Source organism: Epinephelus fuscoguttatus, linkage group LG12 (assembly GCF_011397635.1).
Source record: "Epinephelus fuscoguttatus linkage group LG12, E.fuscoguttatus.final_Chr_v1".
NCBI classification, from domain to species: domain Eukaryota; kingdom Metazoa; phylum Chordata; class Actinopteri; order Perciformes; family Serranidae; genus Epinephelus; species Epinephelus fuscoguttatus.
The window spans coordinates 4,088,304-4,113,735 of record NC_064763.1 but is presented as its reverse complement, the minus strand read 5'-3'; the positions used below and the strand labels follow the sequence as shown (position 1 = coordinate 4,113,735).

Here is a 25,432-nt window from a genome sequence, read left to right as displayed (position 1 = left end):
TAGCACCATGCCTCCTAGCTTCTTGAAGTTCCATATTAACAGCACCAATATAAGCACTTAACCAATGGGATTTTGTGAAAATATGTGGATGACTCCAATGCAGAGCCAGCATTTTTTTTGCTGCAGCTAAACCAGCTACTAATGTGTTTTTGATGTTGTGAAATATTTAACAAAGACAATTCATTAAAGAGCAAAAGCAGTAGGGGTGCATGGTAGGGCTGTAGTCTCCTGGTCGATTATTTGGTCGATATGCTCTCGTCTGACCAAATTCTCATTGGTCAAATAATCACCGTGTTACTTTCATAAGGAGAAAAGTCTCACATCAATAGCTTTTCAAGATTAATCCATCATTTCTTGCAGCAGGAGGGACAGGCTAAGTTACCTGGGAAAATGGGGGTGTTTTGAAAAACCTTTCTTTACACAACATTGAATTCGCCCATCCTAATGCTCAGTGTTGCGGTGACGCAGACCTCCTGTCAGTTTCTGTAAGCTGAAACCATTTTCCTCAGTGGAAACAAAGCTTGTATTTACTTGTATTTCACAGATAAGAAACAAGAAATTGTGAAGATAGTAAGGCCTCCACCAGTGTTGCCAACTTAGCGACTTTGTCGCTATATTTAGCGACTTTTCAGACCCCTCTGGCGACTCTTTTTCAAAAAAGCAACTAGCGACAAATCTAGTGACTTTTTCTGATGTTATTGAAGACTTCTGGAGACTCTGTTGTGAGAGCATGTATCATTCTTCTTCTCAACGAGCAGCGGATGCTGCCGTGGGCTTTTCTCTCGCCCCAAAGCACTCACAGACGGCCCAGTCCTCCCTCCCAGCAGCAGTCAGAACAGGAGATGTTAGCCCCTCCACGTCCAGACTGCAAATGAATCGGGCATGCGCGGAACCACTGCTGGTTGATCCCGACCTGGTTTACAGTCAGGGCAGGATGTAAATGTAAAATTTTCTTTGTCTAATATAAATCACTGAAAGAAGGTTCATTTGTAGTTCTAAACATATTCAGGGTGTTTTTTAACTCAGTTTTTGTCTCTCCCACGACGTTATTCCTCTCTCCTACAGCAGCCATTACAATTACATGCATATGTACAATTATGCAAATTAGGCGATGACGTCATTTAGTGACTTCTAGCGACTTTTAGGACAGCCAATAGCTACTTTTCTTACTGAGGAGTTGGCAACAGTGGCCTCCACTAAAATAGCATTTTAATTCTTGTGTGTGATCTATCCTTTAGGGATTTCTACTTCGGGATTTATCCTGGTTTCGTATGAGCAGAGGAAATCTCCGCTCGTCGCTAGGCTAATTTATGCAATGTAAAATGCCACTGGCTGGCGCTAATAACGTTAGCGTGTTGTATTTGCTTGGAAAACGTGTTTAGTATAAGACAGTTGTTTTGTTGGTGAATCTTGTGAGTTGTAATGGAGCCAAATTATGTGCCGTTACCTTTGTTAAATGTTGCTGTTGTCCCTGGTTTTATATGAGAAGAGGGAAAGATTGCAAACCACAACAATGTAAAATGCCATAGACTTGTGCTAATAACGTTAGCATGTTGTATTGGTGGGGGAAGTGTTTGTCTGTCAATGCTGCGATTTATAGTGAAGCCAATTTGCGTACTTGTGTTTGAAATTGTCTCTATTAAGCCATATTTAATGTGTGTTTTGAATCAACTAAACTTTACAGCACTTAACACAGTCCTCCACCGCTGACTAGCGTTTTGAAGGTGTAACTGCAGAGTGACACAGACACATCACCGCAGAAGTTAAAAAATAATGTGCAGCTTTTTTTTCTCCACGACTAATCAATTAGTTGAATATAATGTATGACTTCAGTCGACCAAGATTTTCTTTGGTTGACTACAGCCCTAGTGCATGGTACTTGGCAATCAATCATTTTTGCTAGGGCAGAGCAAACTAAATTCCAAAAAAGAGATCTTTACAAGACATCCTTACAAGACCAAAGCATGTGCAGAAAAGAACCAACAAGTACATGCCTGTGGATATTCTCATTCATCCAGGTCATAGTTATCTCAAGGCAATTGAATCGAACGCAACTGAACTTGGTTTTGTCTTAGAAGATGTTTCACCTCTTATAAAAGAGGCTTCATGAGTTCATGCTTGTCTGACTAGGCTGGAACTAGTCTGACAAACTGGTGTGGAAGCACCCAGGTATTTAACCTCTGGGGAGGTCTTCACAAGGCCAATGATGTCACTGGTTCGTTAGTGCTCCAATGGTGTGTCAACGACAGTCGTTGAAACTCCTGCTAGGGCAAGACTCATCTGTCTATCTACACCTCAAGGAGAAAGTACACTCCTTCCAAGACAGCAATGTGCACATTTTGAACAGAGAAGACAGATGGTTTGAAAGAGGTGTAAAAGAAGCCATCTATGTGAAATTGGAAAAGCCATCTCTCAATAGAGGAGGAGGTCTGCGACACCACCTATCCCCCACCTATAATGCTGTCCTTTCATCCTTGCCCAGGAGGTTTAACAACTTAACATCTAAAAACAATGGTCGTTCACAAATGGCCTGATGTGACTCTAACGACTCCAATTGCAGCGTTGCAGCAGGAGTTTCAACAACTGTCGTTGACACACCATTGGAGCACTAACGAACCAGTGACATTATTGGCCTTGTGAAGACCTCCCCAGAGGTTAAATACCTGGGTGCTTACATGCCAGTTTGTCAGACTAGTTCCAGCCTAGTCAGACAAGCATGAACTGATGTAGCCTCTTGGATTATTAATAGTATAAGATGAAACTTACATTTCAATGCAAATAATTTCAATCTGTTCTGTTTTTAATCAAAGCCAGGAACCTTGTTGCCACAGTGCATGTGTCTCCATCCCTTTTAAGATTTATAGTAGGATTGCTATTCATTTGTGGTCATTAACGACGACTGGGGTCGAACATGTTGCCAGGAGATTGTTTATTGTTTTGATGTATCTGAGCGCTCAGCTCTGCCGTGACGAGCAGGGGATTAATGGGACGCCTAGATGATGAGACGCTTCAGCACTACGTATCCCAAGATTCCCCCTAGCACAGCTGGAGAAGCTGGGAAAGAGCCCGGTCTTAATACTTGGGTCGCTATGGCAACAGTGACGTTGGGGCACAGCTAGAGGAGAAGGCCGCTAGTGGAACTGAATGGAGGAGGAGGTAATGGAGGGAGGCATGTCGGAAAAAAGGAGAGGGATAGGATTTGATAAAAGAGGATAGCAAAGCTTATTGACCATCTTTTTTTTTTTGCTAATTGGAGTTGACAATGTGGAGGAGAGTCACTGGTTTTTAGTGATCACTTTTTTTTTTTTTTTTTTTTTAAGAAAAGTGTACTTTTATATGCATGAAACCAGGAGAGTGGGCTCAAATTTAATCCCCTGCTCTGCTCTGACACAGTGTACAAATTTATCCTCCAGAGTAGACACATCATACGCAGTAGGAAGTGCTCACAGAGAGTAGATGCTTGTTTTTGGCTGCAGATTCATTACATTTGTGTGTGGACCATTTGTTGTTGTTTTTAATGGTGTGGAGGTTTGGTTGCTTGCCGTCACTTTCACATTTTTTTCTCATTTTGATTAACATCAGAGACAGAAGTGACAGTGTTATTTGTAGGACAAAAGTATTGTCTAAATTTTTTGCTTGTCCTGGTCCAGCCTCGATCGATTCGGGTGTCTTAAGGCCCAGACACACCAAACTGACTTCAGAGAACTGGCAGCAACTAAGGCCCCCTCCTGTATCCCCTGATGTTGCCCTGTCTCGGCCAAAAAGTTGCACATAAATATACCACAAAGACCACAGCTGATGGCCATACAGTACATACGTTCTGTGCCTGCTTGAGAGAAAATACCACCAGGTGGCATTAGACTGTAATAATCATTCAAAAAGGAAAACCAGAACATCGTCTTGATGCTAGTTAGTTGGTTAGCACATTAACAACACAATGTTGAAAGAACAGAGCATATTTACTGTGCACCAGTAAACAGTAACACAAACCATCAGGAAACATTTCTATTGAAGAGCTCAATGGCTAAAGAAAAAATATTCTTACTTTATGGAACAAGTTTGTTTTGGTCTCACTTCTTCTTGACTTAAGCTCTTTGTTAACTACTCACTTCCATTTTTCTGGTCGTGCGCTGAGCGGAACTGCCAGTCGGAGTGATTTTATTCATTGTCTGAGACACCAATTCAACGTGATGAATCGGCTGAAAAATGCCAACAGAGACCAACAGTGCGGGACACACTGCACCAACTAGGGCAACAGACGCTCACCAATGACCCAACATTGACTGACGACTGACTATCGTCTTGGTGTGTTAGGGCCTTCAGGTTGATTTTAGTGTGCTGTATGATATATGATATACAACCAGAGCATGGGGACATTTAATGTAATCTTTCAGTTGCTGTATTAAAACAATACTACACTAATTTAGCATTACATTCATATAAAATTCTCAAACTCACAATGAACAGTTCAAAAAAAGATCAAAAAAATGACCCCCAGCAGTAGTACTCCCCAACACCTGGAAGTAGACTTAGGTGTCTAAAGTCAATGAAGTTTCCTTTTTATATGCTAATACTGTCCCTATGGTTACAGTGTGTTAATTTCCTATGTTAATGTTACAAAAAACACTCACACACTGCTGCAGTGACCCAGCACAAGCTAAAACCTGGTCATAGGAGAGATTTAGGGGTATAGTAGTGATATTATAGTGAGTGACTGAGTCCATCTCATGTTTGACACATGTGTATGCAACCGAAATTTTTCTGCAGGTGCTTAAAATGCTTAACTTTGCATTTGGTTAACAAAGTCAAATGTCAAATGTCTAACCAGTTTAAAGGCTCTATCTGCTTATTGACAATACAGAGAATGACTTGAAGGATTCACAAGAGTAGTCTTAACTTTTACCATCCTGATGAGTTTCACTCCTTGTTTGTCATGAATGTCACAAACTCATTTCAGGAAATTTAGTGGACAGGTTGGTTTTTGGTCTCAAACATTTGATGCCATTTTGGTGACGATCTACAGCTGAGATATAGTGGATTTTTGTTTGTGGAAAAAAATGGAGATTAAGACATTCAAATTGTATGTTTACAAGAGGAACATTTTAGCTTCAAATTAAAAATTAAGTTTCATTACAAAGGTTGTAATAGTACTTATTTCTGATGTTGAAATAAATCCCCAAGAGCTTAAAATGAGTAAAAAAAATTAAGAATGCCATACCAATTTTCACTTGACAGTCTGACCTGGGACCTAAAGACGAGCTCATTGATTAAACATATGGTTCTCTACAGTGTAAATGCATTCCTTGCCAAGAACACAATGCCATCATTGCTAATCTTTAGAGTACAGATCTACAGAAGTGTGGAGAGCCAATGTTGAACACTCTAAGGCAACAGATGCAATGGAAGTTGTTATTATGTCTATTATTATCAACATATTAACATTCTGTTTCTTCTCAGCTCTTTCGGGAGGTACGAATAATGAAAGGCTTAAATCACCCCAACATAGGTAAGGCACATACACACATGTCAATGGACTTTTGGTATGTGTGTCTAAGTGTGTGTCCATGCATGTGTGTTTTGCTTCCATGTGTGTGACCAGACGGAAGTGTAATGCTTTGAGTAAGCTTTAGAGCATTCATTGACCGAACAGTAACAGACAACATCTAAGGGCTTATATAGAGGTCATGAGGTTGGACTTTGTAAAGCTGAAGTGCCATATGGATCAAAAAAAAACCCACAGCATTAGCAGCGGGTTCCTTGGTATTAAGGCAGACGGCTGTGCTATTATTTATAATGTGAGTAGGATTTGTTGATATACATTTAATTCTAATCTGATTCTGTTCTGGGCTACAGTGCAGCTGTTCGAGGTGATTGAGACTGATAAGACCCTTTACCTAATCATGGAGTACGCCAGTGGAGGTGGGTACATCGTCTTTCACATCCAGGAGATACTATGAGTACAAATGATGCAGATTTAGTGGAACTGTCTCTTGTAAAGGCAGCCCCAACAGCCAGTGCTTATGTGTGTGATCAGTATTTGGATCTTTTTATAGTAAAGTTCCTATATTTGTATGCATGGTGAAACACAGTGGAAAACCACTGGTGCCCTTGAGGTTTTTTTCTGAAATATAATTTAAAGGAATAAATTGACGTTTTGGTAAATACACTTATTTGATTTCTCAGATACCCCTTTTCCACCAAATTAGTTCTGGTTCCTGAACTCATTACATTAAGGATTCTTAGAACTGGGGTTGCAATGGTATGAGATTTTCACAGTATAACTGTCTTAGAAAATATCACCTTAATATCACAGTATACCTTAAAACCAGTATATCACTGCAACCCTACTTGGAACCTTGGCACTATCTAGCGAACCAGCTCATGTTTTCACCAGTTTTGTACAGAACCATTGTAATCAAGGATGTGTTATAAACTAAGGGCGTTGCAGAATGCACAACAGAAATAAACAGTTGCAGCAAAAACACAGATTATATTGATTACCTGCAAACTTTTTGGCCCAAAAAACAAACATGGACAGCTAGTAATGAGACCGCTGCACACTCTATTTTGTCTGAAGACTCCTCACTTTACTTCTTCATCATTGCCTTCTCCATCCTCTCTTCCCAATCTGTAGAATATGACTTAATAAATTATTTCACCCTTGTTATTGTCATTTTCCACTGATTTAAAACAAAAATGAAGGGTTGAATTTTTCTGAGTTTGCACCAGATACTTACTTTACTCTTTGGCCATCCGAACACATGATGTTCACTTTAATACCCCTTTTACGCTAAATGAGCTCTGGTTCTTGAACCAGTTCCGTTGGGGATTCTCAGAACCTTGGTGCTGTCTAGTGAACCAGCCTTCCTTTCCACCAGTTTTGAGCAGAACCCTTGTAACCCAAGGAAACTATAAATTATCTTTTAAAGTCGTAATTAAGATTGTGCCATTGATGGAGCACATTACATAATGCACAACAGGAGTAAACAGTGTGGCAAAATTTCGAATTACGTTGACCCGCAAACTTTGTGCGTTGATGACAGATATTTGTTTTTACCCAAAAAATAAGCATGAACCAACTATTAATGAGACCATTGCACGCTGGTGTCTGTCTTACAGTTTCTCACTTGACTTTTCATTGTTGCCTTCTCCATCCTCTGTTTACAACCTGTATATCCCACCTTGAATTTTTGAAGAACACTTTGTTTTTCCATCACAGTGAACAAAGAATACAAAACTGATAAAATTCTTGCTGTATTAAAGTCATAGGACTCTGCATCTAACAACAGCAAAACTCTCTCAAGGCATCTTACACAACTTGTGGAGTATAATCCAAGTCTCATTTATCCAATCATGTGCTCCATACTTCCCACACATGCATTCTTGCTAAAACTTACCTTACTATTACTATTATTTACTTTCTACTATTTAAAACATTTCCACACCTGGGCAAATGTGTGTGTTTGAACTTCGAGCAGAGTTCACACATATGCTTCAATAGGAAGGTCCAAAGAAACTCTTAATAACCAGTCTCTCTGTATTTTGGATATTTGTGGCCTGAAATGACCTGATTTCAGGGCAGCTTTTCTAAAAAAAATTGCAATGCATGTTAAAATGTTTATAAAAATTGATTTGCAATGAAATTTTAAGAGCAAGTGAGAACTGCAAAAAAAAACTGTGACGCTATCTCAGATTCAAAGCCTACTATTATGAGCATTCAGTGTTTCCCACAGAATTAGAATCTATTTGTGAATGTGTGTGTGTGTGTGTGGGGGGGGGGGGGGCAGCAGTACTGATCAGTGATGATCAGGTGTCGATGCCTTTCGATGCAGCGCTGAAGGTCTCTGTGAGCCACTCTCCTCCTGCCCAGTTAGCACAAGTTAATACAGCACAATGTGATCTCATCACTGCTCATCATTGTGTCGCTTGGAGAGAAGCCTCTCGGCAACATCTGACAAACAGCCAGTAATCTCATACTGACACAAATACAGCTCGACTTGCTCGAGGTTGGTAAACCTGTTAATAACCAAAAGGTAATGTTGGCTATGTGATGCTAACGGTTAGCCTTCTAACTGTATGTGTTTCTCAATCCTCCCAGGCTCGGAGCTCCAGTCTGGCAGCAGGAGTCTCTTGATAAACAGAGAGAAAGAGAGAGTGGCTGAGTGAATCAATACCCTGCACAGAGCTCTACAGTGAAATTTTTACCTGATTCAAATAGTCAAATTTATTATGGTGATTGGACAAAATTGCAAGGTCATGCAGAATTCACAGGGAGTGGTTGTATTTGCGTTAATTGTTGTGATCACAACATCCTGGAGGGGCTGAATAACATTGGAGATAGACTTTCTTTTTTATACCATCCACCATTTACCACAGTAATTTTCATACAGTCCCTGTTGGTCAGTGTGAAGGGAGAAGTCATGAAAGACAAAAAGAAAATCAAACATGCTTGACTTTCTGTCAGAATGTCAAGAAGTGTCTCAGACGTGGCCTCAGTTGTCTTCTCCAATGACACTTTACACAAGATACGGGTATGACACTCATTGTCATTCACTATCCCAGCTGACACCGTATGATGCCGTGTTGGGCTATAACCAGGCTGATATTGTGTGGTATGAATAAGGCATAAGGCATTCTTCGTCTTCATTCAGAAAAGCTTTTCAGTTGTTGAAAGCATATATTTTTATTCAAAATGTCCTTATGTGGTGGAAGCTGATTAATGATATACTGTATGTGAGTTTAACAGTAGTGCATACACACACTCACATGTGGTGTAGTCAGTTTTTGACTCAAAATAAATGTCACTATTGTGTAAATCAGAATCATGTGTTTCGTGTGAATCAGTACAGCTTGGAACATGTCGTCTGACAAAATAAGACAAATCCTTCCGTACATTTAGACAATGGCTAAATGTGCTTAAAGTTTTATGTTATTCTGCCAATGGATCTCTACATGAGCTCGTATGGTGTGTTTTGGTATTTGTTTTACAGTATATATTATTATAGTGCAACATTTTGGGAAATATGGTTATTGGCTTTTGCAAGATATACTAAATGTAGTGACTGAGTCCTGTACTTCAGCTGCTACTGGCTGCTACGTGGGCTCGAAAGAGCCAGAAAACTATTTCCACTCTTTACCAGTGCTTTATATCATCTTGTTTTTCTTACTAGTATCATTGGGATTTGAAATTAGCACCAGCCACCAGCCAGATGCTTGAAAAATATGTAAGTGCTGTTAGATTTGCTTCAATTACTAGCCCATAAAAAAAACCATGGTAATTTGGAGTCCACCAAAGACAGCGGCTGGTTAACAAAAAAGTCAATTTCTAAGCCTTTTGTCATACTTGGTAGTGTCCACAACTTTCAAAAAATTTCATAACATTGTTAAAACAAATACAGCCATACAGTAGTTATTTGAGCACAGTCAAAAACTGTTTTTCTCTTCCCAACCAGCAACATCTGGGCTTAGTGGCTTAACTTAAATTTCCATTGGCCTGCCTCAGCCAGTACTATACCCCACTTGGTGGCTTGGCAGGATATTACATTTAAACACAAATGAAATATATGTATAAAAATCAAGCCCACCAAGTCTCGCAGCCTGTACTCTTTGGGAGAATCGCCTTACAGCTTCCATTCCAGTCAGTCAGCTTGGGGTACAAAAAGGAGAAGGTGAGGCCCTTATTCGAGCTGAGAGACTCACTGGACCCGGCTATCCAAACTGCCAATCCCCAGGTTCGAACAGGACGCAAGTGGAATGCAACCCAAGCAGCAAAGCAGGCCATAGACCGGCTAAAACATCAGGAAATTGTTGGTTTTACACAACAGGGCAGAGCTGGCCTAGGATGGGGAACAGGGCCAAAGAGATGAGGACCATCACTTGGGCTGAAATGTGGAGGATACCCCAGGCAAGACTGAGTTTCTGGATCAGGATGACCTACGACCTGCTCCCTAGCCCCCGGAACCTTCTCGTCTGGTATGGCTCAGAAGAAACCTGCCAGCTCTGCAACATCTCAAACCCAAACCTGAAGCACATCCTCTCTGGCTGCAAGACGGCATTGTCACAGGGCAGGTACAGCTGGCGGCACGACAAGGTCTTGCGCAAGCTAGACACTGGAGGCCAGCAGGCTGGAAGTAAACAGGGCCAGCACACCTGCAACCCAGAGGTGGATCCAGTTCGTCAGGCAAGGGAGAGAAATGCAGCGCTGCACCAAGAATGAGTGGTCCCTCCTACCACTAGGAGGCGAGTGGCAGTTAGCGGCCGACTTCGACCGCCAGCTGAAATTCCCTGCAGAGATCACCATGTCATCTCTACCTCCAGACATCGTGCTCTGGTCAGTTCCTGCCAGAACAGTTATTATGGTAGAGCTGACCGTCCCATGGGAAGAAGAGATGGAGGCTGCATATGAGAGAAAGAAGGAGAGGTACACGCAACTGTCAGCCACATGCTTGCAAGCTGGGTGGAGAGCATTCACTTTCTTAGTGGAAGTCGGGTGCAGGGGCTTCAGTGGAACATCCACACAGCGGCTCCTCAAAACTCTCGGAGTCACAGGTCCCAAAAGGAAGTGGGCCCTCCAAGATCTGGTGGAGGAGGCAGAGCAAGGGAGCTTTAGGATCTGGCTCTGGAGGAAGGACAAGGCATGGCGAAAGGAAGGATCCTAAGCAGGCTGCAGGGGGTGGTAGGGAGACATCCCTACCGCTGCCCCACCACCCTGAGATTTTCCAGGAATAATGGGGCGAAACATCTGAGAAGGGTGGCTCCTGGCTGATGACCCTGCAGCCTGCACAATGGTACCGTCGGAGGTGCGACAGGCAGGAATGCCAAGCAGGTAGAACCACCTGTGCTTACACCTGACTCCTACACACCAGTCCCTAATTGTTTCTGGCAATTCTCAAACAATATTTAAAGGAGCCGTAAAGCAACTGCACAACAAAAACCCGAATTCATGACATATAGCATATTTAAACATAGGTTACTTACTGCATAACCTATCATCAACACAGAAATTTGGTATCAGTTCCTAATTTGTAGCCTCACACAAAAGACTTGTAGTCACAGGTCTGTCAGTCATATTGCCCTTTGTCATTAGACATACAGAATGTAGCTTTCTTATCAGGAAAGGTTTTCAGTATTCTTCCAAAAATCCATGATCCATATCGTGCTATAGAATCCTCTATTGCAATATCTCCAGACATGACATTTCTTTCGTCCTTTGTCCATCTTTTATGCTCATGATAATCATATTGCCATGCAAGTGAAAATTACTCAGTATTGTCTCACAATGTTGCAACCTCTTTTCACATTAACTGGAAGAAAATAATCTATACCAACATTAGAAAAAGAAGGAAGATGAGGAACAACTCTCTTTCTGTGGCAAAGTCTGCCCCTCTGTAACGTCTGCAAAAGTTACACTTTGCTGTGATTTTCCGTACTGCAGAATTAGCGTTTGTAATCCAGCAATTTTTCCTTACTGTGGAGACCACATTATTTCTCTGCCCATGGCCAAGCTGTTAATGAAAATGGCATAGAATAAAGTTTGAGATGTGTTGGTCTTTAGATAAGATGAGGGTGTGTGTCGATATCCTCTGGCATTGCTGCTATTTAGTTGTCCCCCAAACTCTCCTTCCAGAGTCAGATCCAGTCATATATGGTGCTGTCCTTTTTAACTTCTGGTCTACTAGATGTTGATGCAGTGATTCTATTGTGGAATCTCTCTCACTTACGAAAGGAAATAACTCATGTCTAGGCTTCTGAGAGATTATCCAGGGACAACTTCTGCCTTCCTAGTGAGGCTCTTAAAGCTTCCATTTCTATATGAGCATCCAAAAATGGTGATCCATTAGCACTAGTGTTTGCAAGCTGCAATTGTTTTCTTTTTTACTCAGTTTTAGCAAGGTTCTTTTTAGTCTAACACGCATTTTATAGTTCTGCGTTGAATCGACGCCGTACCTATAGCGTAGGCTCCACATCGACGTAGAGCCTACACCATAACCTATGCCGTAGCCTAATGTGCACCTCCCCAGAATTGTAACTACATGTCGCAGTGACGCAGACCTCCTGTCTGTCACTGTATACTGACACCATTTCCATCAGTGGAAACGGAACTTGTATTTACTTTTAGTTCACAGATTCACAACAATAAATTGTGAAGACAGTAAGGCATCCATTAAAATAGCATTTTAAGTCTTGTGTGTGATTTATCCTTCAGGGATTTATACTTCGGGATTTATCCAGGCTTCATATGAGAAGAGGGAAAGATCACTGGCCGCTAGGCTAATCAATACAATGTAAAATACCATAGGCTTGTGCTAATAATGTTAGCATGTTGTATTTGTTTAAAAAATGTGTCTAGTTGTTGTTTTGTCAGTTGACGTAAGTGACTTTGTGAGTTGTAATGGAGCCAAATTGTGTGCCGTTACCTTTGTTAAATGTTGCTGTTGTCCCTGGATTTATATGAGAAGACGAGGAGATCGCTAGTTCCTTAGCTAATTTATACAGTGTAAAATGCCATAGGCTTGTGCTAATAACATTAGCGTGTTGTATTTGTGGGGAAAATGTGTCCGGATTAACACAAGTGTTTGTCTGTGAGTGCTGTGAGTTATAGTGAAGCCAATTTGTGTTTGTGTTTGAAATTGTCTCTATTAAGCCATATTTAATGTGTGTTTTTAATCAATTAAACTTTACAGCACTTCACAGAAACCTCCGCTGCCCACTAGTGTTTTGGAGGTGTAACTGCAGAGTGACGCATCCTCTTTAAGGATCTCAAGGCAATTGGATCGAACGCAACTGGACTTAGTTTTGTCTTAGAAGACGTTTCTCCTCTTATCCAAGAGGCTTCATCAGTTTATGCCTGTCTGACTAGGCTGGAACTAGTCTGACAAACTGGTGTGGAAACCCCAGTATTTAACCTCTGAGGAGGCCTTCACAAAGCCACTGATGTCATTGGTTCGTTAGTGCTCCAAGGTGTGTCAATGACAGTCGTTGAAACTCCTGCTGCAACAGTGGCCGTTGAAACTCCTGCTGCAACAGTGGTCTGTGGAGGCCATTTGTGAATGACCATTGTTTTTAGAGGTTAAGCTGTTAAATCTCCAGGGGAAAGATGAAAGGACAGCATTATAGGTGGGGGATAGGCGAACCTATTAAGCTACATCTAGACAGAGATAAGCTGTCTGCATGGTTGTGTCGCACACCTCCTCCTCTGTTGAGAGATGGATTTTCCAATTTCACATAGATGGCTTCTTTTACCATAAACAGAACAGTAAAAGAAGCCATCTTTAAAGCAGGCACAGAACCTATGTGCTTGCTTGCTGTTGATTTGGTGTGTTCATGTGCCACTTCCTGGCTGCGACACGGCGGAGTGAGGTGACGCAGCAAGGGGTTACCGTAGCCGCTAGTTCATCAACGTCAGTTTGGTGTGTCTCATCATGAAACCTTACATCCCTCCTAAGTTTCTTTCTCAGAGGAAAATTACATTACATTGGTTGGCAACACAGAAGTTGTTTGGCATTGTGACATTTTCTCTTTCAAAAAGGCAGTTTAATTTTATAGTGCCCCTATTGAAACTGAACATTACTTTCCACCATTTCCAAAAACTTTTTCCTCTCTTGACATCTCCTGTTGGTTGGTAGAGGTTAGCTCATTGAAGTCATAGTTGTAGTTGGTGGTCAGCAATTTCTCTATTCTATCGACAATGGCTAACAGTAACTGCTGAGTAGGCACTCATTCTCTGCTTGTTGTTGTTGTTTCCTTGTAATAGACCATAAATCACCCACCCCTGTAAAGTTCTAACAACATATGGTCCATCTTCATGACTATTGATTACCTCCCAAGGTTCCATCAACTTGGAGGCATTGGTGCCAATTAACAAGTGAACATCACCTCTTATACAAAGGATCTGTATACCTTGTGTATACCCTAAATACCCTATACCCTGAATACCCTATTGTTGTCTGTAGACACAGGCATCTCTTTCTGGATAAACACACTGGGAAGCTCGTAGAAGTGCTTGCCAGAAAATTCAAAGATTTCCAATCCATTAATAATGCAACTTGGTACTACTTTGTAATTACCCAATTTTAGCTCTTTGTCCTTCAGTGTTCAACCTGTCCACCACTTTATTAGAGCAGCAAGTACCGGTGGTTCTTGGATTCAGAAAAGCATACAACTCAATCACATTATTTCCCTTTGTTCACCTCACAAAATAGGAGGAATACCGTTGCTGTTGCTAGCCCGTGTATGATCTCAAGTTGAGGTAGTTGTGCAACTCTTTGATCTTTTCCTTTGTAGTTTAGTATTTCCATGGATAACCCTTGAATTTAATTGTTTAGACATGTACTCAGAAAACTGTTTCTAGTCTTTACCAGTTGTTCATATCATTATACATTTTTTAATCACACTAGTTCCGTATTCGGTAGTGTGCGTAACTTCCAAAAAGTTTCAAAACAGTTTTTAAACAAATACAGTATGATCTTCACCTAAGTACAATCTAAAACTGTTTGCCTCTTTCCAATCAGCAACACTGTGCTTACTGGCTCAACTTAAATCTTCACTGGCCTTCCTCAACCATCAAAATTAATGGCGCCAGTGCTGATTTCAGGTCATCAGAGTTCACTTCACACTTTAAAGCCCTGGAAATTGAGCGATATATCGCAAAACTTCACCGGTTAAACATATCTGCCTTACAATGCCCCCAGGGTGCTTTTCAGGACTATTGAGACAGCCAGAGTGGACAATTTTCCAATATTGCAGTATCCAGACATCTACAATTTGCTTCCCTCCTGCTAACAATGACAGAATCTAGTGATAGATTACAAGATGTGCTTACTGATGTCAAAAGCAGGAGCAGAAACAAAACTTTGGTTAGGAGACACTGGGGTGGAGGCAACAGGAGCTCCTCTTTCCAGCTCAAGAGTCCTGATACGGAGATGCATTGCTTGCACTTCAAGCTGTTTATTTTTGGTCTCCACCTCCTTTATTTGCAGGGCTAAGCGGAGATCCTCTGTGGTCATATTTCCCAGAGAAGGAAAGCGCGCACGCCAGCAGACCTAATAAGAAATAAATGACAAAAAAATCTTACCTCCCTAATTAAATAAACAGGACAAAAAAGGGTTAGCAACAAAATTGGCAGTCCAATATATACAAAAATGCTGTTTCACTACAATACGACAATACGTCAATACAACAATACGACAATGTGTGTTGCCGGTTGAGAGAGGAGGAAGGTGAGGTCTGCCTGCTAGCACACGGCAACTGCCATCTTGGTCCTTTAAAAAACGAACACCCTCAGCTGCAACCAATCACAAACGAGGACAGATTCAATCCACCAATCCCTGCCGGGCTGTGGCACACACCTATTTGCATACAGAAGATACAAGCAGAGAGACAACATGCACGGAAAAACACAATACACACAGGAAAAACACGAACTTAAACAACGTACGTCAACAGTCGTAACACCTATGGCAAAACAATGACACACGACATATCAGCATCCTTACATATAACTGTAATAAAATAATGCAAGTAATTGTCTTATCCCACATTTGTTTTGCGCTGCTCATTGAGTGAGCAACATCCCTTTACAAGCTCCGCAATATCCACACCATAATTCAAAGGTCAAACTTGCCTTTTATAAAAATTAAACGGTTAGAAATCGCAGTAAAAGCATGTAAAATAAACATTAAAGTTAGTGAGTGTTGGATTCTGTACCTGATATGAAGTGATCACTACACAAGCGGAATCTTTTGCCTGTGGCCTCCCACTGCTCCGTTTTCCTCTGCTCGCTGCGGGCATGTTTTATGACAGTAATCCACCTTCGCTGTCTTTCGAGATTTTTCGGGATTCGATAAAACGCTCTCCTCTTTGCATGTCGACTGTTCTGACACCCCGGGGCACAACAGCTGTCCACCATGTTCACTTTTATATGAATACAGCCCGGAGAACAGACGAGTTAGCTGTCAGCTAGCTGTCCTATGCTTGGCAGTCAGTTGAACAGTGCGCTTTCCTACCAATATGGTGTTGTTTTGATTTCGACTGTTGCATGCCAGGATTGCGTGACGTCAGCTACCGGGGCTCTATGGGCCATTTCCATTGTCACTTTTGGTTGCGCCAAGTCAAGCCATGCAGCGCCAATTTGTGTGTCCACTATCAGTTTAGAAGTGCCATGCCGCGCCGAGCTGCACCAGAGATGGACTATGTCCAGAGTAGGTCCAAAAACTGGGCCTCCCCCTGAAAGCCCTCAAGGACCCCGCTTCTCCCCTTCAAACAAGCTATGTGTGTTGTGAGACTCTACTCACCTCTGTCTGCAGTAGTGTTGTGTTGTTCGCAAACGAATCGTTCAAAAGAACAAATCTGTTGAGTGAACATACTGAACTGAATCACTTCCAGAACTGATTCATTCAGCAGCGAGCGTGTAGGCTGGGAGTGGAACTGCCGATTCGGTCTGTACAAACGATGAATCACTCCTGAGTCGTGGGCAGCCAGGGTGCATGGAGGGACTGCCTACCGCATGACGAATCACTCGGTGAATGAATCACTCGGTAAACGACGTAACCCCGATCCCTGATTGTTTCAAATAATTTCTTCTCAGCAATACACTTTCCTAGGGACCGTTTTCTCCAAGCTAACGGCTAATGTAGCCAGGAGTCAAGCCACATGAACACAATCACACACCTCCCCATTGTTTTAACAGACTTTAGTTTCCAGATAAACAAACTTAAAACATTAGGCTGGCCAGTAATGAGACTCACCAGTGCAAGGCAGACACAGCAGCAGCTCAGCTGTGTATCAGTTCAGTGAGTCGGACTACACAGTACACAGTCAGGGCTCCTCCTGCCAAGCACTGAACAATTCGGTTAACGAAACTTTTGAACGCATCTTTTTAATGAACTGATTCTAGTGCTTCAGTAACATCTAAAGAACTGCTTTGCCCATCGCTGGTCTGCAGGAGACCAGAGAGAAAGGCAATTATAAAAGTCTCTGTGTGTTCAGCTCACAGTTTATCTCCTGCGCCCTGTTTGTACTTTAGATGTCTGCTTTATTTTACTCTGTCATGTTCACTATCATCTGTATTAAAATTTGTATGAAGTCGCCATTCGAAAACTCAACATTTCCTTATTTTGCCACTCCACAATGAATGTTCCATAACAAACTTTTATTGTAAAAAATATAGGAAATTAAATGTGTTTACCACTTAATTAACAGACTAATAATACAATAGGGAGGAAAGTCAAAGCAGAAACTGCCATAGTGAGATGTTGATGAAGAGCTACAGACAACAGACTCTTACTGCACCTCTGCAAACAACTCAGCTCCAACAAGAAAACTTCTTTTACCTGCCCTGCTGTGGAAAAACTCATGCAGCAAAAATAACAGGGGACTTCAGCCCGCTGCTTTTAAGCGTCAGCACTCAAGACAAGCCGTCATCAGCTAAAGACACATCTTCCAGAAGGTAGCCATATTGTTATGGAAATGCAAATTCCTGCTGCACTGGGCTGATGACCCAAACCAAACCAAGCCAAGCTAAGCCAGTCCATGACTGTCAAAAAGGGGTATTAGTTGCTCAGTGGGATTTTACATTTAAACACAGATCAAACTGGCCCAAGTTCTATCAAACAGTAACATTTTAGCAAAAGTGATGTTATGTCATGTTATCTTTTATATATGAATTAATTGAAACTATGTCATTTGTAGGGATGGGAATTGATAGGATTTTATTGATATCAGTGCCATTATTGATTCTGCTTATCAATCCGATTCTTTATCAATTCCCTTATTGATTCCTCCTGTGAATTTTCTGTGTAGAAAAAGTAGACCTTACAGGTTTTTGGTGTCAACAACACAAATTTTATTGAGCTTCTATTCTAAGCAAGAGATAAGTGCTAAGTAAATAAAAAAATAAAATATGAAATTGGTCCACCACTATCATCTAAAATGGAACAAATAAAAGAATATTTGTACAGTATTTGTTTTCATGTCATTGAATGCGTTGTGCTATCATTAACATGGGACAGGACATACGTACCATCGCTGGCATTTCTCTGCTGAGACTTTGCTGCAGCTGCACTTGTTGATCAGACATTGTCGAACACATGGCACTCTGATATTTAATGCCATGTGACGACAAATGCTTCAGCATGTTGGTGGTGTTTCCGTCCTTGCATGTAATTACGGTGCTGCATAAATTGCACGTTGTGCTGTTAGAGTCTTTTTTGGTGAAGTGAAGCTTTCGACAGCTTCTGTCTCTCCACCATTAAGTCTTTGTTGTTGAACGTGCTGCTGACTGACGAGCGTGACGTGCATCATTGACGTAAAGATTCGGCATAATGAAAAGAATCGATAAGTGAATGGTTAAGCATAAAGGCTAATGATGTTGATGAATTGAACCAGTTGGAACCGGTTCTTAACAGGAACCGGTTCTGGATTCCCTTCCCTAGTCATTTGGGCTTTTGACAGCAGCTACTTTTCATTTTAAGGAGGAAGAAGGGTTTTTTTCAAAGTGACATTGTCTCATGTAAATAAAGCAATATGATATGCTAATTAGTCAGATTTTGTTACCTTTAGACAAAGTCAGGCTAGTTGTTGTTCCTCTGACTGCTGTCTTTATGCTAAGATAAGGTAACTAGCTGCAGCATCAGATTGAATGGACAGTTATGAGAGAGCTATCAGCTTTCTGATGTAAGTGAATAAGCACACTTCCCAAAATGTCAAACTGTTCCTTCAAGTCTGTGTACAGTATATGTTTCCCCTGGCTACAAGACAAATGTCCTCGTGAGGAATACAAAATTGAAGTTGACTCCTTGACAGCACTTGTACCTTATAAATATTAACAACTAAACTGGTGTAATTGAAATTGATTGTGCACATCAGCAATATATAATCAAATATGGCTCTAATGCCTCTGCCTCTATGACCTGACTGATCTGTTCCTGCTGCTCAAGGTGAAGTGTTTGACTACCTCGTGTCTCATGGAAGAATGAAGGAGGTTGAAGCCAGAGCCAAATTTCGACAGGTACAAACACATCCCCTTTTGATACCCACATTGTACCAGTCCTCACATTGCCCTGTCAGTAATTAGGCTTGTCCGTCTCCTGTGTTCACAGATTGTTTCAGCTGTCCACTACTGCCACACGAAGAACATCGTCCACAGAGATTTGAAGGTGAGCTCAGAAGATATTTTGGGCTGATTTTAGAGATGGCAGATTAAGGCTAGTCCAAGACTAGCTAAAGACATTACTTGCACTGACAGATTACACTGAACGGAAAGTTATAATCGGGGACAAGTCTTAATCTCTGTCTTTGAAAGGGGCTTTTTAGCATCTTAATCATACAGTAAAGCACTGATGAGTGGAGAAACTGGGAAGGGTAGGAGGCAGTCAGAGCCTGCTCCTGTTCTAATAGATTATTTCATTCCTAAACACACGCAGTGACATATAAACTATGAGTCATGTACAGTATCTATGTTGTTGGACAACACACAAGCTCCATCCCCCCTCCCCATCTGTCTCTTATTCGCACTTTCTTTTTTCTCAATCACAAATCCTCTTCTTGCAACCTCCTACATTTTCTTCTTCCCCTTATCCAACTTCTTTTGCCCTCTGCTCACCTCTTCCCTCCCCCCAACATATTGTTCTCCATCCCTTTTCTGCCCTCTCTCCCGCCTGCCGTCCATCCTTTCCTCGTCCTCCTTTGCAACAATATATGTATGACTCAGGCGGAGAACCTACTGCTGGATGCCGACTCCAACATCAAGATTGCAGACTTTGGCTTCAGCAACGAGTTCACGCTGGGCAACAAGCTGGACACATTCTGTGGCTCACCACCCTACGCTGCCCCTGAGCTTTTCCAGGGCAAGAAATATGATGGGCCTGAGGTGGACGTCTGGAGTCTTGGGGTTATCCTCTATACGCTGGTCAGCGGCTCACTGCCCTTTGATGGGCAGAACCTAAAGGCAAGTGGATGGGAAGAGAAACTGTCTGTCCGATTACATTCAGGGGAAGAATCTTCTCTTGGTCATGGAAACAGTAATGAGTTTACATATAAATGGCTTAAGTTTGCATATGGACAGTAGGAACATGTCCCTACCAATATTTGAGTGAACCTGTTTACATTATCCTCACTCTAACAGTTAAAAATATGGAACAAATCGCATCTGGTATTCATTCAGTAAGGGACAGTGCATTTTACTTTTCAGGACAGGACAGTCATGTGTCATGCCTGATCAAAAGTGTTGTCAGTAAGTTAGTTTCAGTCAGTATTCCATCTCTGATGAAGAGCAGAGCACAGCCGCTTAAACTTTGTCTCCTGCAGAGGGATTCTCAAACAGGGTTCTGTGTCTGTCAGATGGTCTGAAGGGGGAACTACCATATCAGAAGAGCAATAACAAAATGCACAGCAGACAGTAGGGCAGGTTGAGTTTTTCTTTAAATATTATAACTTTATTCTGATTAAATTACAAGTGTATTTTTATAATATTACAACTTTTTTCTCAGAGAACACAGATATGTGGGATAGGTTTTGAGCGAGCAAAAATCTTGCTACGAGCTAATAAAGCCCACATGTTTATGAATTAATTCAATCAAATTAATTTTCAATTTTGTGAATAGGTGTCGCATGTGCATTGAAAGAGGTTACTTCCCCAAACAAAAGACACCAAGGAGGATGGAGAAGTTATTTGTGCCTAGATGTGTGTTGGCTCAGCAGGAATAACATTAAATGAGAAAAGTAGATCTACAGGAGAATAAATATTTATATGCTATTCAGAATGTCTGAGAGCCTTCCTGCATTATATTCCATTTCAACCTGTTTTTATATTTTGAATCATCAACATATCACCTAAATTTTGTGTTTTCCTTTACATAAATAAAGACATTTCCACTGTAAATTTGTGCAGTAAAAAATCACCAGAATGCAGGAAATGAAGTGTTTGTTGCTCAAAATTTCAAGGGGGAGGACCTCCAGACCCCCCACTTAATATGTGACCCCATCACTGAATGTTAAAATCAACCTGTGCCATTATTAATTAATTTATTAAGGTTTTTCCAATAACCAGTTACTTAGTCGAGGAAAAACTGAGGCACTCAGTTTGGTTCTTAAAAGCTTATAAAAACCTGTACATGAAGAATCTATCCTTAGATACACATTGTTTGGGATTTCAGTGTCTTGAATGTCAGTGCATCCCAAAAGTCATTCGTGATAAAAGTTGTATTTTGCCTTTTTATGCAATTCATGTCAAATAAAATCCCCCCCCCCCCTCCAAAAAATAGGTGTTTAACACTGTCTGTTGCTGTAACAGTGTTAACATGTAGTGTGTCAGATATCCCTGTCTGTGTTACTGCTCTGCAATATTTTGTCCATTCTCACAGGTACTGTAAGACTTATGATAAACATATCGTGTTTTTTGACTGAGGAGCTGTTATATTGTGCTGTATGAAACCCATGCAGTTAAAAGTGTGTCTTGTTGAGCATCAGTTGGGGTTGAGTGGTTTGCTTTGCTTTAAATTGTATCTTACATTATCTGATGAGTTCAGTTTACAGTAACGGTAGATGGTAGAATTTGGTAGAACAGCCCAGAGGTTTCTCTGCCCTTTCAGGGACAGAAAAGCTAAATCAAATACAGAGATGTAGTGGCATCCTGGTGGCTCAGTGATGGCTTAGTGTGTGACTTGTAGAGGTGGCATCCTGGATTTGAATGTGATCCAGGATCTTTGTTTTTTCTCCCAGTTGTCGTTCTTTTTTTTCTCAATATTTTTTTGAGGAAAAAAGGAAAAAACGTGATAGTTACAGTTCCCCTGATTGTTTTCCCTTTAAATTGTTGCTTAAATGCCACCCTTTTCTGTAAAAATATCTGTGAATTGTGGTAAAACAAATAGACATTGAAAGAAGCTTTCACCTGACCTAGTGTTAAATTTGTTGATGAAAACTATGACAACAACCTTTTTTCCATGACAGAAACAAGATGATGACGAGCTCAAAATAGATCTTAATAATAAAAACTAAGACAAAATCTATGTTTCATTTTCGTTGATTAGAGGGGATGTTACAAAAATGGTGTCAGACTATCAGATGATGAAAGCCGAGAACGGCCTTGCTCGCAATTATTTTCAAGTGCCATATGAACGGCAGGCTGGTAGACTCCAGTAAATAGTCTGCACCAGGATGTTGCAGATGAGGAAGAATTCAATGAGACTGAAAATATTAGGAAACAGTTGCCTGTTTACACTCAGTGGACATGGAGCAACATTACATTTGAAATTATGTTTGTGCCTGCCTGCTGAAAATAAAAGTTGCTCTTAGAGAAAGGTGGTAATAGCATATTATAGTCAATACCGATACCATAATGCTGGAATAAAACATGCTTACCTCCATGTAAAGTTTGCAGTTATTGATGGAACAGACCATGTATAAGGTAGTTGCATTATAGAGTGCTGCATCAGGTATTACTAGTATGGAGATATAGATTCAAATGTAATGCTGGTCACCAGAGAACATATACAGAAATAATCTCTTAAGCAAGTAAATACGTCATTTAATCGACTGTATGCTGTCACTGAAAAATCTGGTCTCTATGTATGGAACAGTGTACAGTTAGAGTAAAAATCATGGGACAAGGATCAAATTTATTGTTTAAAAATATTTTTATCCTCATTATGTTTTCATATAGTGTATATGCTTATCTTGTGTGCATTAAATAAGTTGTTTGCTATTTGAATATCCTGAGTTATATAACAAATGTACTTAGCTTCCTTAAATTTAGTATTTAATTTCTATTCCAAATGTCACTTCACTGGTGAATAGCAGTGTGAACACATTATTTTATATGTTCTCTGCTGTAACGTTATTGTACCCTGTAGTACAACCTGCTGCTAAAAAAACAACAAAAAACCAAACAACTAAAAATAGTATTTTCATCCAAAACCTACCAGATGGCAATGAATGCCCCCCTGGAGCTCTACCAGAGAATGGAGACAAATGTGTGTTTAACCCTTCTCATATCTGACTGCACCCCAGCATACTGCCTGCAGTGAGGGACCTGGGGATCTGTATGCAACAGAAGCCATTATATAGAGTTGGATATGTTACCTGAAACTTCAACATAAAAGATGATGAATTGGAAGTCAGAATTTTCTCTTCTGAGTCAAACTATGTGTCAGGATGCATAGTGCTGTTACTGACATAATGCCCAATGCAAAAGTAGTCTCTTCTCCAATTAAAATTTGTTCCAACGATAGCATTAAGGTCAAATTAAGTATATTTGATTTTGAAATGTGCTGTTTGTGTTACGTGTTGGATGTGGCCAACAGGAGCTGAGGGAGCGCGTGCTGAGGGGAAAGTACCGTGTGCCCTTCTATATGTCCACAGACTGTGAGGGGATCCTTCGCCGATTCCTGGTGCTCAACCCCGCCAAACGCTGCACCCTTGATGTGAGAACACAGAGCACATCATGTGTAACTAATCTCATGTTAAATTCCAGTACAGCTAAGGCTTTTTCTGTATTTCTGTTTCTACAGCAAGTCATGAAGGACAAGTGGATAAATTCAGGGTATGAGGGGGATGACCTGAAGCCCCACATAGAACCAGTTGAAGACTACAGTGATCCAGCTCGCATAGGTGAGTCAGCTGGACCCCTGTAACTGTGGCTGCAGCTTGTCTGTTGGCCTGCTGACCATTCTGGTTCAAAGAGCATACTGACAGGCCTTCACCGTAAAAAAAACTGTTGAAGATAAAGATGTTTCATATCACTGTGGCTTTTTTGACTTTTCATATGTGGTTGTTTGTGTTCCTCAGAGGTGATGGTGGGGATGGGTTTCACTCCAGAGGAAATCAAGGACTCTCTGCTCAATCAGAAATACAATGAAGTCACCGCAACCTACTTACTGCTGGGCCGCAAAGGCGATGTGAGTTCTAAAGATGTACCCAATATTTAATTATGTATATTAAGTTGACATACACACTAATTTGCAAAATAATGTTTTAAATTAGAATATCTGGAGTGTATCTCCATTCTTCCTTTCTACATCTTCAACTTTGTTCTACTATGTTTGCTGCTGGAATCTCCCATGACATTCAGCCAGCTATGTGTTTAACAAATTACAAAAACTACCCAAGAGGCATGAAACTCTTCTTTATAATGTTTGACAAATTGTTCACAAATACCTTTGGGTATTATCGTACAGACTAGTTTATCAATAAAATAAAAAAATATGGAAAAAATATCACACTGTATTCACACAATTGGATTGTCCACTGTTACATCTTAAATGTGTGCATTGATTTTGCTTAACCCCAAGAAAAAAGGTTCTTTTTTGGTGATCTTGTAAATATGTTTGTCATATCAGTCCAGGACTTTAACTGTATATGATGTGGGAATGTCCCCATTATACAGTACAGGCCAAAAGTTTGGACACACCTTCTCATTCAATGCGTTTTCTTTATTTTCATGACTATTTACATTGTAGATTCTCACTGAAGGCATCAAAACTATGAATGAACACATGTGGAGTTATGTACTTAACGAAAAAAGGTGAAATAACTGAAAACATGTTTTATATTCTAGTTCCTTCAAAATAGCCACCCTTTGCTCTGATTACTGCTTTGCACACTCTTGGCATTCTCTCCATGAGCTTCAAGAGGTAGTCACCTGAAATGGTTTCCACTTCACAGGTGTGCCTTATCAGGGTTAATTAGTGGAATTTCTTGCTTTATCAATGGGGTTGGGACCATCAGTTGTGTTGTGCAGAAGTCAGGTTAATACACAGCCGACAGCCCTATTGGACAACTGTTAAAATTCATATTATGGCAAGAACCAATCAGCTAACTAAAGAAAAACGAGTGGCCATCATTACTTTAAGAAATGAAGGTCAGTCAGTCCGGAAAATTGCAAAAACTTCAAATGTGTCCCCAAGTGGAGTCGCAAAAACCATCAAGCGCTACAACGAAACTGGCACACATGAGGACCGACCCAGGAAAGGAAGACCAAGAGTCACCTCTGCTTCTGAGGATAAGTTCATCCGAGTCACCAGCCTCAGAAATCACAAGTTAACAGCAGCTCAGATCAGAGACCAGATGAATGCCACACAGAGTTCTAGCAGCAGACCCATCTCTAGAACAACTGTTAAGAGGAGACTGCGAATCAGGCCTTCATGGTCAAATAGCTGCTAGGAAACCACTGCTAAGGAGAGGCAACAAGCAGAAGAGATTTGTTTGGGCCAAGAAACACAAGGAATGGACATTAGACCAGTGGAAATCTGTGCTTTGGTCTGATGAGTCCAAATTTGAGATCTTTGGTTCCAACCGTGTCTTTGTGAGACGAGAAAAGGTGAACGGATGGATTCTACATGCCTGGTTCCCACTGTGAAGCATGGAGGAGGAGGTGTGATGGTGTGGGGGTGTTTTGCTGGTGACACTGTTGGGGATTTATTCAAAATTGAAGGCACAC

General features: G+C 40.9%; 1 protein-coding gene across 2 annotated transcripts in view; it reads left to right on the top strand.

Annotated features, from left to right (window-relative positions):
* mark4a (MAP/microtubule affinity-regulating kinase 4a) overlaps positions 1-25,432 on the top strand; it is a 57,013-nt gene that overhangs the window by 12,358 nt on the left and 19,223 nt on the right. For both annotated transcript variants that reach the window (XM_049591511.1, XM_049591512.1), the window contains exons 5-12: positions 5,458-5,506; positions 5,854-5,919; positions 18,936-19,006; positions 19,098-19,154; positions 19,709-19,945; positions 23,298-23,417; positions 23,505-23,604; positions 23,782-23,891. In XM_049591511.1, the coding sequence (XP_049447468.1) occupies positions 5,458-5,506; positions 5,854-5,919; positions 18,936-19,006; positions 19,098-19,154; positions 19,709-19,945; positions 23,298-23,417; positions 23,505-23,604; positions 23,782-23,891 (810 nt within the window). The remainder of the gene's footprint in view (positions 1-5,457; positions 5,507-5,853; positions 5,920-18,935; positions 19,007-19,097; positions 19,155-19,708; positions 19,946-23,297; positions 23,418-23,504; positions 23,605-23,781; positions 23,892-25,432) is intronic.